At 39.1% G+C, this 21154-nt stretch overlaps 1 protein-coding gene across 3 annotated transcripts in view; it reads left to right on the top strand.

The window, feature by feature from the left end:
- LIX1 (limb and CNS expressed 1) overlaps nt 1-21121 on the top strand; it is a 58147-nt gene extending 37026 nt beyond the window's left edge. The window contains exons 3-6 of one of the 3 annotated variants that reach the window (XM_019532414.1): nt 8153-8293; nt 16448-16543; nt 18964-19041; nt 20579-21121. In XM_019532414.1, coding sequence (XP_019387959.1) covers nt 8153-8293; nt 16448-16543; nt 18964-19041; nt 20579-20860 — 597 coding nt within the window. In that variant the 3' untranslated portion in view covers nt 20861-21121. Of the gene's footprint in view, nt 1-8152; nt 8294-16447; nt 16544-18963; nt 19042-20554 lie in introns of all 3 variants that reach the window. The other 2 variants (XM_019532413.1, XM_019532415.1) reach the window with 2 other exon arrangements.
- Nucleotides 21122-21154: the final 33 nt, after the last annotated feature.

The following is a 21154-nucleotide window of genomic DNA, read 5'->3' as shown; positions in this document are numbered from 1 at the left end:
ACAGCATCTAGGGTTTCACCTTTTGCCTGAACAGGAGAGATTGGGCAAGAGAGCTGAAGATTTGTCCCTGTCTCTGCTCTACACAGCCATAACTCTGGAAAAATCTATTTTCCTTCATTCTGCCTTCCCCAAAACAAGGTGCATGTCTTCTTTGGAGGGGGGCATGGTATTCAAGAAAACATAGTATTACTTTGGGACATAGAGGTGACTAAATACTGGTTTCATGGGAATTAAGAGTAGTCCAGAGGAAAGAATATTGGTTTGAATGTAGCTGTTAAAAAAAAAAAAAATTAAGGGAAGGGCCTTTCACTTAACCCTCTACACATTACAGGTATCACACAATTAACTGGTTAATTAGAGAGACCAGCTACACATGCAAAGTAGCTATGATGCCATAAAAACCTCCAACCAGCTATAAAGTTAGACCTCAAAAATGTGTATTAACTTTATAGCTGGTTGTTATCCATCTTTAATTTGGATGTATAACAGGATCTCCACACGGCTTGGAGCCCCATCAGCTGACTGAGCTTCCAGCCACAGCAGTGCACCTTGCCCAGCTGGGGCTGGGAGTCCCACAACTGAGGGGACTCTCAGCCCCAGCAGCTGTGGACTCTGAGTCCTAGAAGCATCCCGCACCTGTTGGGACCCAGAGTCCCACAGCTGTGGATCCCTGAAGCATGCATTCCCAGTTGAATCTCAGCAGCTACAGGCACAGCTGCAATCTCCCAGCCCCAGGAGTTTCACGCACCCCCAATGCTGGGAGACTTCAACAGCTATTATCAGCCAGCCCTGGGGGGTTTCACGTATGGCCTGAGGCTGGGAGTTTGTGACAGCCCATCAGCCCCTCACTTGCTTCTTGCCAGTGCAGGGGGAGCCTGGGATGAGGCTTCTCCAGCAACAGCAATAAGGTACAGTGGAATCTAATGCACGATCTCACCGTTATGCCTCCTACCATGCACATATAGCATGGCAGGAGGCGTGATTGTGTGGATCGCACATTAGATCCCATAGCGCCTTTACCTGCACATGTAGAGGGGCCCTTGGGTAATGTCATAGACAGAGCTGGAACTTTGAGGGAGTTTCTTGACAAAATGTTGTCAAGACATCACTGAAATCTTCCATTGTGAGAGAAAATAAGTGGTTAGTAATTTGTTTTTTGGTTTAGAAAACTTTTCACAGTGTAGAATGAGATAAAGAGAGAGTCACCAGTCCAAAGATGGGACAAGCTCTGCCAAAAATGGTCTCCAAGTCCTACAAGGTGATTCATATTAATCACCTTTACTTTAATCCTTAGACCAGTCTGACTACAAAATCTAAGGATTAAAATAAAGACAGAGAAAAATATTTCAGGGTAGAAAGCAAAGGTAGAGGCTTATGAGAAAATCGCATGCCTTCTAGCAGCCAAGGATGTGGTTTAGGGAAGTGACCTAAGGCTGCAATGTAAAAATAAATGAAAACCATATGCTTTATGTACATTAGGTGATGGTTCCAAATGTCCACTGAAGTAAAGAACTCCTTATACTATAATAAACTGGGTTTATAAAATTAAATTATTCCCAAGAGGAAAATAACATAAAGGAGGATTTTACTTTATAAACAGTATCTGGTTTGTGGGCTTACCTGAGTACCATTATGGAATTATATTTATTTAAAATACGTTATGAAATAATACCTATTTTAAACATTCCACAGCCTGCCCTTGAAGTTTGAAGAGACTCATTTCTTTATTAGCAATGTAGGAATTGCTATCGATTTCCAGTGAAGTTATTTTAATGTTGAATATTTCTAGCCAGAGCTGTAAAATAAAAAAGAACCATGAACCTTTTATGAAACCTCCAGTATAACATACCAAGAAACATTAATTTTAAAGGATACGTTAGCTGATAGTACTCCTAGCATGGAAAAATTCATTTAATGAGACAAGAAGATCAGGAGAAGGCAGTCTATTAATATCCCAAAGTCATATACAGACTGTCTGGCAATTTTTAAAGACAAGTACAACCAAACAGACCATGCAAGTTATTTAAACAAAAATCAGAGTACTTCCTTTCCCCCAAAAACTTTGTTTGGCCCATTTCTATTAAATAAAGTGAATAGAGGGAGCTTCCTTTAAACTAGAACAGTGGGGTTCCTTTAAACTAGAACAGGGAGCTTCCTTTAAACTAGAACAGAAATAAAGCACAGAGATAAACCAGGCACCAATAGGATTTCAGGCTAGCTCTATAAGAATCTTTCACCACTGCAGGTTACAAGCGTCTCTAGGATTCTCTTTCATACCAGCTGCTGCCTTTGTAATAAGGAAATCATCTTTCATGTAGCCCTATGTGAAGTGTCTTGTTTCAGGGCTTGGCTCTATTTTGGTTGAGCATTTTCAGATCAAAGAAATCAACTCTGTCTTTCTATATAAATGTCTTCTTTTCCCCATGCGAGCTGGAATAATTGTGTTGAATTTTTCCAGCCACTTTTTCCTCTGTTATGTATGGAAGTATATGATATAGCTAAGGTGGGGAAAAGTCAGTGGATTATACAAATAGTGTAGATGCATGGTATTTATGACTTCTCAGTCAACATGGACCAGTTAGATTCCTCTGTAAGTTTTACAGGCTAAAAACCTATTATCCAAAATATTTAAAGGATGGCAGTTTGCTAGTGACAAAGCTCTCATTCAAATTGTCCTCTCGCCACATTTTTTTTCCATACACCTGTATCAACAAAGGATGCTTAAGCATTTTTTTGACAGGAAGCAGCATATCTACATTAAATTAGTTCTCTCAGCTCTGGAGTGTACTCTGTTGCCCCTAGTGATCCAACAAGCCCTAAATCCATTCACTCTGTGTTAACTCGTCAGCAATGTTACTAATTTACGGTGGCGTGCAATAGTAAGCGACCAGGTTTGAAAGGGTAATTGTCATATCAAAAAGGAAAAGAACACAAGTAACATCAGAATCAACTGAATCATTTTAGAAACATGTTTTCAACTGCATTACTTCTGAACCAAAGAGAACTAAATATGAGGTGGTACCATGGAGGAGCATCTGATATGGACCTATCAAATGCCAATTGTTTATCTCAAATTTTTCAGCTATACTCCTAAACTGCTCATTCTACTATACTTTTCAACCTTTATCTCCGTAGAAATAAGTGACTATTTTCCCATAAAAATGTGATTCTGTTTCTTGTCAGTGCTTCTAACACATGCACGTTAATGCATGTAATATGCATTGGAGATTTATTGGAACTGATTTGCCCTTGAAATCTACATGTAAAAAGGGAGGCTGGATTATAATGAGCTGTGTCTAATAGAAGTGGTTGATGTCACAAATGAAGTTTTTTTCAAAGCCAGAGATAGAATCCAAAGCCTCAGACTTCTAGGACTAAGGCACCATTACAAAAAATGCAGGTATACCACAACCAAGATCAAATCTAGCAAACTCTAGTGATGATAGTGGTAAAGGTACTGTGGGCTCCAAGAGTGGGCTGCACAAATCCTGCCATGAACCCTAGTTACTTAATCAGCACACCCCTAAGTCCATGCTGTCATGTCTTTCCTGATATTGACATCCACCTAGTTGAATTAAAGACAGGCATACCTGAACGATCTGTTACAATGACACCTGCAGTATGGGTGTATCCTAGGGTTTACCACAATGTCCTCCCTTTTGCGTCTCAATCAGAGAATTAGAACCGGTCTAAATCCCACAACCTAGGCAATGTGAAGTGAAATAGAATATACAGAGTCTACAAGCCAACATATAGAATGAATACTACCCAATATAGAGACTCTTTTGGGAAATGATGGCCCAAAAGCAAAGCTAATCAAACATGCCATGAATCATGAATGCCCAGCTGGACCTTCAACACACCCACCTCAACTTTCTTTGCTTGTTGATATCTTTTGGAGGGTCTCTTCTGAGTCTAATGCACACTGGTTTTCAGAGACTGATTGATTTCTAGAAAGAGAAGTGCTAATGGTCATTTCCCTTGCCTCATTGCTGCAATGAGTAGAACCAGGAAATTCTTGCATGGTCTTGCTGCTATAGGCCTTACTTTAAATTTATTGAAGTAATAATGGGAAACTTGAGCCATTACTGTCGGGCAGGGCAATCTTCCTGACTCCCACTACTAAAGATGCCAGAATGGGTAGATAAGCTAGTCAGCTGCCACCTGAAACCTTATAGTCTCGTCATAAAGGCGACCGGTTCCTTGCTGCCAGAAACACTACCAAAGGTAGGAATTGGTGTGAAGGATGATTTTTAGAAAGAGTTGGTGCTGTTTCATGTTGTTTTAGTCAGTCACTATTGCTTTGAAGTTTTACTACAGTAATACTGTACTACAGTATAGCAGTATTACTTTGATTTTGTACTACAGTGCTGAATTAATGTGGCCCTAAAATGATTTAAATTTAATCTGGCCTTTAAATTCATTTCAGAGGATTGCAGTCAGAGAGGTGATGGTTCAGTAATGGGCTCACCTTTTTGCTGCTAACACAGCAGGACAAAGTGAGTACATCTGAGAAGCCCTTGCTTTATATTGATACTCAAAATTGTTTTCATTTCCTTGCAATTTACACCCTCAGGCTATGGTACAAGAGACTGACCTTCACAGAGCTGCAGCAGTACGATCAAATAGGTTCCCACACTGAACTTTAAGCTACCTGCTTGTGTGTTCATACATCAGTACATCCCTTGACAAGACCTCTATGCATTTTCCATGCACTATAGTCTGGGCTCCAAAGTGTAGAAAGATGAAATTCAAAGCTGAAAGGCTTAAGATATGAACCTGCTGTGTCTGTTCACAGAAACCTAGGCAAACTAATATGATGACATGCCTACTTTCTGGAAACTTTAGCATGGTGACATAACTTAAAGTTTAATATAGTGTATAATTTCCACCTAAGAAGCTGTTCTGTGATTGTGAGAGAGATTTCAATGACATCTCTATGGCCAGTAACTTTTGCTGCAGACCAAGGTTAAGGCTGGCATATCTTTCCTCAGCCAAACATTTAAATCAATTGAAAACAGTATATTATACATCAACATGACTGCTGGTAACTATCTTTCAGTAAGTGCTAAGGCACTAAACTCCCATTTTCTCTCCTTCCTTGCATCATCCATTCATTGCCAGTAAATCTGAAAATACAGCTCATTGGTATGACCAGTTATTAAGGGAGCTTTTTATCCTATTGTAGTCCTATTCAGTGACCTATTTACAGCTTCCACTCTGGATAATTCAAGACTTCTTTGTAACACTTGAACTAACTGGCACATTCAGAAACCTTTGCCCTCTGAAAAACTAGATTGAGATTTTAGCCTTTTTTTACTCCTCAGTTCAACTGACCTATAATCAGCTTCATTCTCCTGGGACTGAGAAAAAGTTAAATGTAAGAAAAAATTGCAAAGGAAAGTCATAATGTCACTTTTTTAAATTTATAATCTCATTTTGGTAAAGCCTTTATATCTCCTGTTACATTTAGAAAATGTTGAACATTATTCTCTTCTTTCAGATTTGTAAATCTCTTGATCTCCAAAGACTTGCCATTTGCGTATAAATGTATGCAGCTTCTTTGATCTGCTGCTTTGCTGGTCTCATTTAAAAATGAATGGTTTCTTTTATCTGTCATTTTACTAGGTTTCATCTTCACAAAGATGGTTTCAATCCAAATTATTTGGATTGTTTTTTATTATGAAGTGTATTATTTAAGCATACAAGTCTGAGTTCTGTCCTCACAACTGTAGAAAGCAGGCTTCCATGCAAACCATGAGAAAATGTTTAAAAACTAATGAAAGAAAAACAAATGGAGAGTAGTAAAATACATTCATCTAAGGAGCTCTACATGGGTACGAAAGGTAGAAATTCTCATAGCCACTTCAAATATTTTGTATACTAATGTCTATCTGAAGCCAAGAAAAGGAATGATCAAGATATATTGTCTAATAAAAATTAAATAGTATAGAAGAAAGTGCTTTCCTTTACAAAACCCAAGAATGGCATTTTTAAATAAGAGAGCAAAATAGTTCTCTCTGAATCTAATTGTTAATTTTAACAATGAAAAAGCTAAACTTTCTAAAACATCTTAAGTGTTTGTTTTAGGTAAAGATACCTTCTTTTTTTCCTTCCATATAGAACCATCATATGTTTTGCTACACACAGAACCGCTAATAATCACATTCAGGAGTACTTACATCTTCTGATAGCCCATCTATGCCACCATATTATAAGGACCTCATCCATGGCCAATTACATTTATTGGAAGAATTCCAATTAAGTTCAGTGCACTTCAGTAAAGGTGACCACTGTTAAAAAGAATATGGTTACTCTTCAGGTCACTGTAATTGAAGATTAGATGGTCCACTGTGTCATGTATAATTGATCTGTCAGCTGAACAGTGAAGTTGAAGTTGATAAATTCAATCCTAAAATATGTCATCATTTCCTAACTCTGAGGACAGGTAAACAGAAAGCAGTTTACCAAGGTAGTTAGTGCTTGAAGTCTAAATTGAAGTCAGAAAATGTTAAAAGATGCCCTTTAATATAGCTTTAGCTATAAGTTTAGACTATACTTGTATTGGTAGTTTGAGCTGGAGAGTCATGGTGGGGTTCTCTGACTTTGAAATCTAAGAAGCAACTTCTTCATTCCCTACCTACATAGGCCATGGAGAGCATGCAGTGGCATGTATTGATCTCAAGGTACTTGCAACTCTGCTTTAAAACTGTTATTATCCAATAATATACTTCAGGTACTCACCGGCAGGTGCCAGAAATAACTTGGGCAATGTGTCATTAGCTAGATGAATTCCAGGTTGTGCTTTTGGTGAGTTTTAATGGGATAGGGGCAAGAGGAGAGGGAAGCATTTCCTTTCTCTGAAGCAGCTGGAAATGAAGAACTAATTCTCTGAGTTGGCACAGAGATGCCATGCTGTTGGGTTTTTTTTTTTTAATCTCATGTGCTCAGATTTGTATCTATCATGAGACTTGGGGGTGAAAAGGGATTTTCCCTAGGAGTGCTAAAGGCAGGGATTTAAGGATGATTTAACTTTCCTCATGGCATGAGACACAGTTGACCTGCCAGGATCATCTGAAATTAATTCAACGGATACATTCCCTTCAACTGGAAGGGCCTCAGGCATTGGTTGTGCTTTCATCTTTCCTGTTCTCTGCCTGTTCTCTTCCTGCCTAAACACAATGTGGATTCCTAAGACTCTATACGCTTTAGTCTTATTAAGTTCTAATTGATCTGAGCTTGACGTAGGGTATTTGGGTGAGGCTTGGTGTCCTTGGATATGCAAGAGGTCAGACGAGAAGATCTGGTTATCTCTTCTGGCCTTAAATTCAGGAAAACTGATTTCTGTCCAGTTCTGCATATGAGATGGCTTTTAGCAGAACTCTCAGGACTTGGTAAATTAATAAAATGGAGAAGATCCCACTCTATTTTTTTGACAATGTTGTTTTTTTCTGGTGGAATACAAAGCTTTATGTAAAGGATATTATGAATTTCTCACACTACAAGTAGACTGGCAAAAATTACCGAGAGCTGGGAATTTTAAAGGAAATTAACTGATTCTGGGACATTTTCATGCTTCACTCCCTTAGACTCCTTTGAAAATCCTCTATGTTGCATATTTTTAGAATACAGATGGTCAAAAAAGTGAGAATAATTTTACTTAGAAATTCATGGGGTGCCAACCATTTCTCAAATTTCAGATTCTGACCATTTTAAAGGAAGGAATATTTTTCTATAAGATTCCCTTTCTGACATTTTTATCCAAAAAAAATATGAAGAAAACCATTTTCAGCAAGAAATTGTGGTTGGGGGTAAGTGAAGAATTTTGGTACAGATTTAAAAAGAAAATTTCAATAACAAAACTCAGCAAATATCACAAATTTTAGGAATACATCAAATATTAATGATGACATTTTTATTGTGGAAAGTTTTTTGTTTTTTAAATGAGACTATTTTCCAAGAAAGATATTTTGGTATGAAAAGCCTGACAGCTTTGCTGCTGAAATGCATTTAACAATGTTGGCATAAAAATAGTTTTATCTTGGGTCTGATAAGTTTCCCTTGTTGCACTGAGACATAAAAATAGACCCAAAATTAACTGAAAGAGTCTTTCTGAATTCCCCACTCCTTTTGTCTTTCTGTGCTATTTCAGAGCTGCTTAAGCAGAGCAGAAGCAAGACGAGATGCTGCAAAAGTAGCTCTGATCAATTCTCTTTTCAATGAACTGCCCTGTCGCAGGATCACAAAGGAATTCATTATGGAAAGTGTTCGGGAAGCTGTATCCTCAACCAGTGTAAGTGCCAAATGGACTATATTTGGTTTTTATTATGTTCACTGATAGAAAATGTTAGATAACTGAAGAACCAATTGGGATTAATATGCAGACCTAGAGAACAGTATCTTTATTACTAACTAGGTAATTGTTTAGTAAATACCTAAAACTCAGATGCGTACTTTCAAACTGAGAAATTAATTCCCACGTGTAACAAGTAGAACACCTGGTTCAGAGAGAACTCTAAAAAAAAAAAAAAAAAGTCAACTAGACTCTTAGAAATGACAACTACCCTCTTTCCCTGATTTCACTATTTGCTAATGATAGTATATAATTATCTATTCAAAAGGACACTCACTGTCACAGTTACATATTAACTATATTGCAAATAATAGACCTTTCAGTGGACTTTTTCCCCATATGTTCTTGTTACTACCAGAAAAGAGCCACTTTATTTTCTGCCATCATCCCTGCTACTGAACCAGTAAAGCATCTTTTCAGCCAAAACCTTGTTAAACAGTATTTTCATCCATTGCATCATAAGCACTTGAATAGACTCTGAATGACAATGACAAGGTGAGGCAGCTATGTAAACTAATGCCACAAGTCATTTTGTTCAAGTTGTTAATCTATCTTAATTATTTTGTCCTTGAAATACAAATCCCATCTTTCAGCTTTTGTGTAAAAACTGAGGAGAAATTCCTAGAAATAAAGATGTTCATTTGTCCAAAATTCATAAATTGCAAATGAACTTTCTTTTTTTGTTGACATCATTATGCCATTTTATGAATCCATGGTGCGTCCACATCTTGAAAACTGTGTGGTGCTCTGGTCCCCACATCTCAGAAAGGCTGTAGTGGAATTAGAAAAGATACAAAGAAAGACAACTACAATGATCAAGGGCCTGTAGCAATTGACATACCATGAAATGCTGAGAAGGCTAGGACTCTTCAGTTCGGAAAGAAGGCTGAGGGGAGATAAGATAGAGGTCTATAAAATCACCAAGTGAATGGGGAACTGTTGCTCACCAAGTCCCAGAGTACTAGAACTAGGGGGTACTCACTCTAACTAGTACATGGCAGGTTTAAAACTAACAAGAGAAAGCACTTTTTACCCAACACAATTAACTTGTGGAATTCACTACCACAGGAGATGTTGGAGGAAGATAACACAGTCAGGTTCAAAAAGGGACTGGATAAATTCATGGATGGTAGCTCTATTAATGGCTATTGGACAGAATGGTTGACGATGTTTCCTCTGGCATCTCTAACCCAATAAACGGTGGATGGCAGGGAGGGTATTGAATAGGGGATAGATCACTCTAGAGCTGGTTGGTTCAATCCTCTCCCTGTCTCACCCCCACTTCTGCCGCTGTTGGAGACAGGATACTGGGCTAGATGGACCTTTGGGCTGACCCAGGAAGGCACTTCTTATGCATGGCAGCTGATAATAAGGCACAAATAAAATATTTTACTTTGCTGTGTGTGAACCCTATACTGTGTAGAAGTGTCTTGCATCATGGGAACTCCTGAGACATGATGTAGAACAAAACATAAAAGTTATAAACAGTGGAGAAATGAAAACTTAAAGATGTGTCCTTTTTGTCCCACTTGGCTTTCAGTTACAGTGATTTAAAGCTAGGGTATTTTAATGATTTTACTTGAGATGGCTCTTTGTTTGTTTGTTTATAACTGAGGAATAACTCCATAGACATTAGTGAATTGTTCTGGATTTACAGCAGTGTAGCCAGAAGCTGAATCTGATACTGTAAGATTATACAAAAAGCTTCAGGAGTCAAATTTCTGCCATCATTGCAGACATTCATGTAGTTAATTATAGAATATTAGTAAAAATAGTTAAAGCCCTTAGGGTAACAGTGCAAAATGCTATTCAATATCCTTTATTTATTTCCAACCATCTCTCTTTCAGGCTTTCATCCTAAATAAGATACTGACGGGGGCAGGGAAATGAGTATCAGAAAGAAGTCTTTGTCACAATACCAAAACTGAAGCATTCACAGTAGAACAGACTCCTAGCATCTGCACTTGCTGTCAGTTATTGGGTACTTTTAATGAAGATCAATTCTGGGTCGTTATGCTAAGGCTGAAAAACAAAAACTTAAAATCTGAGAATCAAACATTTGTAATTTTTTTTAATGTCGATAACGACAACAAATATTTATAAAAATATAGGGGCCAGGGGCCACAATCAGGATTAGAGCCTCGTCATGTCATCTCTGGATAAAACATAGAGGAAGATGTTTTCTGTGTCCTGAAGAACATACATACACACTTGTTACTTGGTTTCGGAAGAAGTTAGAAGACCAGAACATATTTGGATGAAGATAAAAGGCGAAAGATACACCACTGATATAGTGGTGGGGATTTATTATAGACCACCACATCAGAGAGAAGAAGTGGATGAGGCACTCTTCAAGGAGGTGACAAAATTATCCAAATGTTATGAGATAGTGAGGAGAAATGTTTCTAGACATCTTCTAAAAAAACAATAAGGTTAAACATAAAATGCCAAACCAATTCCTAACTTGGCTTTAAAGGATCATTTATCTTGGAATTTGTCTTGACCATAGGGAAGAACAAGTGGAGGATGTGAAGGCAATTGGAAATTTAGGAAGAAGTAATCATACTATGATACAATTCACAATCCTGAGACAGGGAAAGCATGAGGTCACCAAAACTAAGACACTGGACTTCAAAAAGGTGCATTTCAGCCAATAATATGAAATATGGTGACATGGGAAGATAGACTGAAGAATACAGGTGCCCAGGACCTTCTAAAGGGCACTATATTAGAAGCCCACCAAGAAACTATTCCACCATGTCCCAGGGCTCTAAGGTGCCCGCTCCTCTAAGGGCAGACTCTGCCTAGAGAGAGGGCCCGAGGAGCCAGGCAGAAACCCCACACAGGTGCAGGTTGCTATGCCAGCAGGCTAATGAGGAAATTAGCCTGAACCTGCATCCAGTCAGCTGACCAGAAGAAGGCAGGACCATGGGCACATATAAACCCCAGGCCTGAGGCCGGCAGGGGTTAGTTGTCTGGCAGTAGCCAGGGGAAGGAGCCTGCAGAAAAGAACTGCCCAGAGACTCTGTAGCCACCTGGTATGCTGCTTACAGGACTAATGGGGTTCCCAGAGTTCACCAGGTACCCTGGGCTACAAGGTGCATAAGGCTTGGGGTCTCCCATGGGGCGCTTCCTTAGGAAGGGACCCAGCAAGGGGTCTAAGAACCCACATGGTCCACCAGGACCATGACCACATAGCACCTTGAGGGCAGCCTTCCTATCGAATATCTATCATCTTAACCACCAAGACATGGCAGAAGAGAATAGAAAGTGGGGCGAAGCTAGCAAGGTCACAGGGCCCTAGGGGCATCACGGCCATCCCTGGGAACCCCACCCCATGACACACCACAATAGAAGTACAAGAGAAATGGCAAAAGACCAATGTGGCAACACAAGCAGCTTCTAGGATGCCTTAAATGCAAAAGGAAAGCATACAGGCAATGAAAAGATGGGAAGGTCTCCGAGGAAGGACAGAAGCAGGAAAGCAAAGGTAAAAAGAAATGAGCTTCCCTTGCCAAGGAAAGTTAACGGCAAGGAGATGTTCTAGAAATGTGTTGGCCAGAAAAAAAGAAACGGAGGAAGCTGTGGATCCACTGTTAAATAGTCAGGGCAAACTCTTAACAGCAGATGCAAAGGCAGCGAAGCTGCTCAACATGGCTTAGTCTGTACAAAAACATTAAGCTGCAGCCAGACAGCTACTAAGACTATTTGGATGAGAAAGGGGACAAGCTGAGAGTTGAGATAACAGAAAAAACAGCAGAGAACTTTTGATGGGTCTGAATAATTTAAGTCAGCAGGGCCTGATAAACTTCCTCCCAAGGTACTGAAAGAACTGGCAAAGACGACCTTGGAGTCCTCAGCAATAATATTTACCAAGTCATCGGAAACAAGTGAGGTATCAGAGAACTGAAAAATGGCCAACATAGTGCTCCTTATTACAAAAAGGAGGAGCTGGGGAACTATAGTCTGTTTATTCTCACCTCGATACCTGGGAAGTTACTGGAGCATATCATAAGAAAGTCCCTTTTTAAGCATTTGGAGAAGGAAAAGCTGATCCCAAGCAACCAGCATGGATTTACTACAAACAAACCATGCCATATAAGTGATCTCCTTTTGCCAAGTAGCCATTTGGTTGGAAGAAGGGAATGCAACAAATATAGTATATCTGGATTTCAGCAAGGCGTTTGACAAAGTGTCACATGACCTCACAAACAAATTGGAGAAACTTGGGCTAGACATAACTATTATAAAGTGGACAGACAAGCTCAATAGCCAAAAGCAAAGAATAGTTAAAACTGGACAATGTCAGAAGGACAGGAGGTTTAGAATGGAGTCCTGTAAGAGTCTGTCCCAGGCCCAGTGTTGTTAAATGGGTTTATTAACAGTTTGAATGCTGAAACAGTTTCTTGAGCAAATGGCTATGTGAGGTGAAACTGGGAAGGACTGTAGACACAATGGATGACGTTAGCACAATTCAGAAGGTTTCTGACATTTGAAAAGCAGGTCTGGAGCTAACAAAATGAAATTCAATGCTGACGAGTGCAAGACGTTGCACCTTTGGAAGAATAATCAAAAACATAAATACAAAACCAGCTGGATGGCAGCACTAGGAAGAAGGATCTAGGAGTCTTAGTGGATTACAGGCTCACTATGACTTTACAGTGTTGACACAGCTGTATCAAAAGCGAATATGATTTTGGGCTGCATCAATAGGAACAGTAGGTACAAGACAGAGAAGTTGTGGAATTTCCATTATTGGCAGTATCCAAGAAGTTGAAGAAGTATTGGGCAGGCATGATCTAGTCACTATGCCTATGCTCTGTTATGGGTATTTCCTATTCTTTTGGGCTTTGCTGGTTGTCACATGGTGCTGAGAGAATTTTTTCCCCTCCTGTTGCTACACATGTTTAGTGGAGGGCTCGCCTTCCTTAGAAGCACAAGGTGTTGGCTGCTCATTTTCACCGTACCTTGACACATTTGGGATCAGAAATTTTACTCTGTGGTCAGATTGGTACTGTAGGGAGGGGTTTTCCTCTGCAGCAGGGGGGTGCGACTCTCCTTCTTGGAGCTCTCAAGCTTATTTTAACAATGCTTGCAGCAAAAGGACATGGACTGCTGTTGTCTCCCTGATTTACCTATGGCAGGTTAGGGTGCCATGCTTTGTATCTGTGTGGCAGAATTGACGATATAGTTTTAGTAATAGGTTATACAAGGACTTGCATGGGATGGTTTGGATAGGGTTGATCCAGTCTCATGCAGAGGATTGAACTAGATGTCTTCCAGAGGTCCCTTCCAGCCCTTCTCTTCCATGATTCTATGAGCAAGGAGTCAATGTTCATCAGCGTAACACCAGTGACTTCAGTGGAACCCTGCTATTAGATGCCAGCTGGAGACCTGAACTAAGGATTTTTTTTTACAGAGTTTGTTCTTAATTAGCTAAAGAAAATAAGTACTGGGACGTTTTATGATGCTATAACAGTGCTCTTCAGGATCAGCTAAATTATCAGCTATAGTTTTCCATCTCAGACATGGCTATCGTTCAAAAGTGGGTGAAGTTTATACTATCTATAGCTTATGTGACGGGTACGTACCCTTTATGTGGACATGAAATAGCAAGGCCTGATGTAAATACAACCTATCAATAGTTACATACCATATATATTCCTATATAAATGGAAACTATGACTTATAACTGGATAATGCAACTGCATAATAAGCTTCAATATTTTCTTGCGTGCCTTTGAATTAATGGGAGTAGAGTGCATTCAGAACTTTTAAAGACTGTGTTTATAGTTCCTTATTAATATTTTAAATATTCATAACATTACATTATAACTCCTGGAACTGTCTTTCTTCTCAGTCAGTAGATAAAGTGTGGCTACCACAGCACACTGTGTTGTAATTCTGTTAACTAATTTGGTTTTCTTATCATACATAAGAAAAAAATATATGTGTGTGTATATATATGTATGTGTGTATGTACACACACACACACACACACACACACACACACACACCCCTCTATAGATATAGATATTTGGGAAACAATTTAATTTCAAACTTTCCTAAATGATTTTTAAAAAATTACGAATTTCTTCTCTATTAGCTTCCACTAACACAGTTATGTCACATACTATGTATCAAAGGCAAATAGTGTTTTCTTTCTTGAATGACAAAAGATTTGGTTGTTTGTTGTTATTTTCCATCATTGCCCATCATGGTAAAAGATAGGCCAAATGGATTTGTACTTGGTATGATGGTAATTATTCAAGCCCGTGTTAGCTTTCAAAAAGTCCAATAGATTCAGAGCTTTGGAGTTATAATTAGGTGACAAAAATAATAATTTCTGATTCAGAATAGTATCACATGGCAAAAGTCACACAAGTTTGTAACACGTATTTGTAAATGAAAATGGTGAAAGGTGGGTGTCCTGGATTTGAAAAGATCATTGAATTCCTTGCATCTTGCAGAAGGAGCTTCTGCTAACACATGTGGAAGAGGTTGGCAATAGTTCGGAAACACTTTTAACAGCTGAAAGTTCTGTTCTCTTTTATGGGATATACTAAGGAGAAAGGCAGAGGAGATATAATGTAGATATTACCACTACAGCACTGTTAGGAGGTCTGGCCTGTATCAGGTCTGCAGATGAAAGAAGGGCCTCATATCCAACACTGTGGATTGAATACATTTTGGAAGGACAAAAAAATCCATATAAGTTAGGAAAAATGGGGCATGATTTATTTGTATATGAAATTTAAAGGGTGGTTTGATTTAAGTAATTCATCATTTTTTATGGAAATATTTAAGGTAAAAGGGTATACACTTTGCAGACTTCTGGGTGGATTTCCTCAGGGATATTTGAAAGCCAGCATAAATATTTCAGCAGCAGTGTGTTAATATTACAGCATTCAAAAGCTATAATTTTGCTGGCAGTTCAGTTAAAAAATGTCTTGTGTAGGGATCTCTTCAACTCTGAGCAACTGCCAATGACACCAAGGGTTATGAAAAGGAATTGATCCAAAGTAGGTTGGATGCTTCCTTTGTCGACATATATATAGTAAAAAGAATTCAGCCACTTCCTAGACCTGGTTTGCTTCATTCTACTCTAGGGTTCTACTGGAAAAGTACTTGCAGAATTACAGACCTTGTCACTATGGCTCATCAAAGTAGCTTCATTAGCACATAAGAACTTGAAATCCAAAAAGTAGGCATTTTGGTATTATTGTGATAAGCCTTTTAAAAATGCCTTTGGGTGGACAGGACTGATTTAATAGAGATTTTTGGAGGAACATCTTGAACAACAATACATAACAGATTCTAGATGGGTGGACAGCAGTATTGCAGAAATTAGAAGAACCTGGAGGCAGGAGGTAGACTCTTACCAATAAATCAGTGTAGCAGTCTGAATATCAAGTAGAAAACAGTAGATATTTTGCATTATGCTGAACCACCACTGACTCAATTGCATCCAGAAGTGGTTTGGAGGGTTAGTTCTTCACTTCAGTCAAAAAGAAGTTACGCGCGATGTCAAAATCCCAGTAAATCACTGCATTCATATTGAAGTCAAATTAAAGTTACACTTGTAAACCAGTGATAAAATCAGGTATTTGATTGTTTGTTTGTTTGAGCGTGCATAAATGCACAGATAAATTAAAAATGATTTCTTCAGCTTACTTCTTACCCAATTTGAAATGTAAGAAATGTCTTTATGAAGCTCTAAAATAGCCAGATACATGGCTTACATAACCTATGTTTTAAGGACTTAATGGAAAGTCTATATAGCTCTCCCCTTCCACAGTACAAACACTTCCCCTTTACATGTTGGCATCTGTTTTAGGCTAGGGCCAGACATTCAGAAAGCCTGAGCCTGAATTGATTCAGTCTTTGCAGGTTAGTTTAGCCTACAGAGAGTGAACTGGTTTGCAAGTAGATAGCCACTCCACACCACACCTGGAGCTGCCCCCCTCCCTCAACTGTTAAGGGTGGCTCTTTGAACTGCTCCTTTTTCCTGCTTCTTAATCATGCTAAGAATGAATTAAGGCTAATTAAGATTAATTAAGAACCAAGACTAATCTGTCTTGTTTCCTTCCCAAGGGTAATTTAAAGGATGCTGATGATCCAAGCACTAGCATTGGAGCCTACCACTATATGCTGGAGTCAAATATTGGGAAAACGATGCTGGAATTCCAGGTACAAGGGCTTCCAGATTTGTTCATATTTGACTAAGTAGATCTATAGACAATGAGATGTATAGTCTGAACAAGATCAAGAGGGAACAGTGAGGCCCTTTGTCCCTCTGTTCAATTGCTTTACTTTTCGTTTGCCTGATTTTGAAGCTGCAATCCTTCAAGGCTTGGCTGTCTTGTTGACAGGCATGCAAATGCCATAGTAGTTTCATAGTTTCAAGGGTCGGAAGGGACCTGAGTAGATCATCTAGTCTGACCCCCCGCCATAGCAGGAAATAATACAGGGGTCAAACGACCCCAGTAAAATGTTCATCCAACCTCCTCTTAAAAACCCCAGGGTAGGAGCCAGCACCACTTCTCTTGGAAGTTGGTTCCAGATCCTAGCCGCCCTGACTGTGAAATAGTGCTTCCTGATATCTAGCCTAAACCTTCCCTCTGCCAGCTTGTGACCGTTATTCCTGGTCACTCTTGGCAGTGCACGGGGGAATAGTGATTCCCCCAGTGCCTTCTGATCCCCCCTGACTAATTTATAACAGGCCACTAGATCCCCCCTCAGCCTTCTCTTTTGGAGGCTGAACAGGTTCAGGTCCCATAGCCTGTCCTCATAGGGCCTGCCCTGTTGTCCCCTGATCATGCGAGTGGCCCTCCTCTAGACCCTCTCGATGCTGTCCACATCCCTCTTGAAGTGTGGCGCCCAGAACTGGACGCAGTACTCCAGCTGTGGCCTGACCAGTGCTGCATAGAGGGGGAGGATCACCTCTTTGGACCTGCTTGAGATGCATCTGTGGATGCATGACAAGGTACGGTTGGCCTTCCTAACTGCCCCCCTACTACCCCGAGCGACTGCAGAATAGTCATCCCTGGTGATGACCCCTTCTTTCCATTGGGTATATACCTCCTTTTTAGCAAGGAGACATTCCCGGATGCTTTTGGTGAGCCATGGAGGCTTGTGTGCTATAGATATAGCTAAAAAAGTGCCGTGTCCTGTGGAGAAACATAAAACATAGGCAGCTGGACCAGAAAAAAAGAACTTCTAACAGGAAGAATTGTGGTGTCTAGAAGATGAAGCAAGAGAGTAAGAGAGCATAGTGGGAATCTGTTTGAGCAGGAAACAGTAATACAGAGCAATTAAATTAGCTTTCTAAACAGGATACAGCCTGCTACTTGTAATCTTTAAATCTATCCAGCAAAGTACATTATAACTTAACTACTATAGTCATGATTGCAGGTTGGCCAAATACTGAAAGCCCATCTATACTGGTTCTTAAAAATGGAACAGGGGCTCTTTTTCCTCTTAACTTTACTATTTGGTGGTAGAATTACATGAATGGACCCGCTTAAAATTAAACATTGCAAAATTATACAGCATGCAGAACACCACCACTGAACAAGCCTTTCCAAATTCACATGGTAAATGTCAGGGAATTTGATTGCTATTTGAGTAGAAGTTTGAAAAAACTCAGTTGATTTGTATGAGGTTTTGTATCAAGCAATAGTTGCATTTCAGATATGTGCTGTGGGCCATGTGGCAGAGCAAAATGTGGAAAATTTAATTAAGATCAAGCTTCAAATCTGAAGGAGTCTATTTACCCAAGGTGCTCAGAGCTGGGGTGGAGGAGGGGTGTTTTAATTAAAACAGCTCCCAGACAGTCACTCTAATTAAAATGTCACAGCATCACATGTAGTCAACAGCCCACATTTCAAAATGGCTGTGAAGGCACTTTAACTGAAACTAGTTCAACAAGTTTTAGTCAAATTACTCCCGCCACCACTGATACCAATCCAGATACTGGTGCTAATTAGTGTTTCAGCTGCCAGCTCTAGGGTCTCAAACTGTCCTGGTGGGTTCCTGGAGCCAGTGAAGAGGGAACCTGGGGTCATGAACCCAGGCTCCTCCTGTACTGACAAGTAGGGCATGATTTCAGTCTGATCCCGGTCCCAAAATGGAATGGCAGGGAGCTTGATTATTGGGATCACAGGTCAGATTTCATCACACCTTTAATTGAACATGTATCAGTGGCCTAATTTCCCACATTCCAAGCAAGTATCCTAACCATTCATCTTCTGGGGTCAATGTCTCTCTTTATGGTTCCAAACATACTGGCTCCAGTCTTTTCTTTCAATTAAAGCAGAAAGGCTGAGAGGAGGGCACTGGTTTGTGGGCAGCTCAGTGTCTCCATTTATACTGCCCAGGCTTTTGCACCCTGGAGAGATGACTCCAATTTCACTTCTTTTCAAGCAAAGATTATGTTCAGCCAGCTGATAGATGGCCCTTACATCCAGATGGTCATATACCTTTCGTTAATCCATTACACCCTTTAATGTAACAACTTTAGATAGCAAATAGTCACCATTTCACTCATCTTAAAAGAGCAAAGTTGCTGCTTTTGAATCAGTAATCTCAATAATCTTCTCATTCTACAGGAGCTGATGATAGTCTTTCAGCTGCTGCATTGGAATGGAAATCTTAAAGCCCTACGTGAAACAAAGTGCTCACGCCAGGTAAAATGTCACAGTAACCAACAAACTTCATGTGTATAAATTGTTTATATGACTGAGAACTGAGATTCAGGGATTCAAATAACCAGGAACAAATTTGCGCAGAGCACAGGATGTAGGAAAAATTAAATTATTTAGATTTCTGGCCCCTGCATTTATCTGTTGTTATTTGCTTCACAAAAGCTGAATTCTTAGTTGAACAAAAAAGGAAAATAAATTAGTAGAACTGTCAAAATACTATATAGTATAGCAGAACAATATACTATAGTTCAAAGTATTTATTCTGAAATCTTTCATTTTTATGGAAATATTTGGAAGCATATTGAGTTAAAACACTTTCAGCATTGCTTACATTTATTAAATTTAAAAAGTCAATCCCATATTACATATTTAAAGATCATTTGTGCACCCTATGCATTACATTGTGCCATGGGAAATGATGATTTAAAATTCCTTTTCATAAAGTGGACTCTCAGTTATTAATTATTCTATTAAAAAAATATGCATTCTGCTTACCATTCAGCTGCATAGGGCATTCGTTTCCTTCTCTTAAAAACATAGTCCTGATTCAATATTAAGCTTTATTAAGCGGTTGCAATATATTTTCAGATACGTGACTGGATTTTAGGCATGGCTGATCTGATCTCTTTGCGGAGTTTGCACGTACATTTGAGACCTTAACCATAGGAGGTGATTCACAAGTACAGATTTTAACTTGTATGCAGGTCTTTACAAACACAGGTCTCAATCCTAAAAAGACTAATGTGCTTAGCTTCGAATCGGGATAGCTGTACATGGGTTAACAAATCTCCATATTATTGAGCATAGGCATACATGTTTTCAGAAGCAAGACTTGTGTTAGTAAAATAAATTTGAAATTTCTTCCTGGTGAACAACGAATAATATGGAAACATCTTTTTGTTGTAGCATTAACAGTACATTTAATTAAATGATTGCTTTAAAAGTTCAGATGACTCTTTTAAGATGTCATATTTTAAAATTCCATGTTTCAGTGGTGTAGGTTGTAGCCGTGTTGGTCTATGGACATAGGAAGAAAAGGTTTGTTAGGTAAGTCCAATATCTTTTATTAGACCAATTCAAATAGCTGGAAAAATTCTTCTTAGCAAGCTTTTGGGCACAAACACCCTTTGTAAGGCTTCCTCAATAGGCTCTCAGCCTGACAAATGGTGGTTGTGTCTAAAAGTTTGCTAAGAAGAATTTTTCCAACTATTTCAGTTGGTCTAATAAAAGACATTGGATTTATCCAAAGAATCTTGTCTACCTATATTTTAAAATTAACATTTTAAATTTCTCATTGTTAGTTTTTTTTAAAGCTTCATTTAGCTATCTGTGTTTGAAAGGTATCAGTTTGCTGGTATCCCTTAGAATTTCAGTGAGACTTGCTAAAGTACCAGAATGAAGGCTAAGTAATACTATTAGACTGTTTGATTAAAAAGAAGAGCATATCCATCAGCGACTGACTTACTATCTCTATTGTAAATTTCTTGGATAACAGGAAGTAATTTCCTACTATTCCCAGTATTCCTTAGATGAAAAGATGAGAAGTCATATGGCTCTGGACTGGATTATGAAGGAGCAAGAATCTCCAGGAATTATTTCCCAGGAGCTACAACTGTCGCTTCGAGAGCTTGAGGAAGCCAGGAAAGCTGGACAAGAACTGAGGTTTTACAAAGAAAAGAAAGAAATACTGAGTTTAGCACTGACCCATCTCTACAGTGATCAAGTTACCTCATATTCAAACAATGATGATCAAATGAGCCTGACCCTAAGCGGGTCTCACAGCCTTGCTGCCTTGAAGTAGGATTATAACAGTGAACTCTAACATACTAATCCTTGGTGATTAGGCCATTTTTGGAAGTAGAAGTTGCTTTCCTTTGCTGTTTTAAATTATGAAACCACTAGAATTGAGAAAATCTTATTTTTGAAGACAGGTATTATTTTCCTGCTTCAGGCCAACACAAAAGAACTTTGGTCATTTAGTATATTGATGTTATTACACTGTAGATAGCTTGAGAACACCCTGAAGAAAACTTAGTGATGGCAATTACACACACACACACACACACACACACACACACACACACACACACACACA

This window comes from Crocodylus porosus, unplaced genomic scaffold (genome assembly GCF_001723895.1).
Source record: "Crocodylus porosus isolate Cpor-Errol unplaced genomic scaffold, CroPor_comp1, whole genome shotgun sequence".
NCBI classification, from domain to species: Eukaryota; Metazoa; Chordata; order Crocodylia; family Crocodylidae; genus Crocodylus; species Crocodylus porosus.
The sequence above is the reverse complement of the archived record's forward strand: the minus strand, read 5'-3'. Positions and strand labels throughout refer to the sequence as shown.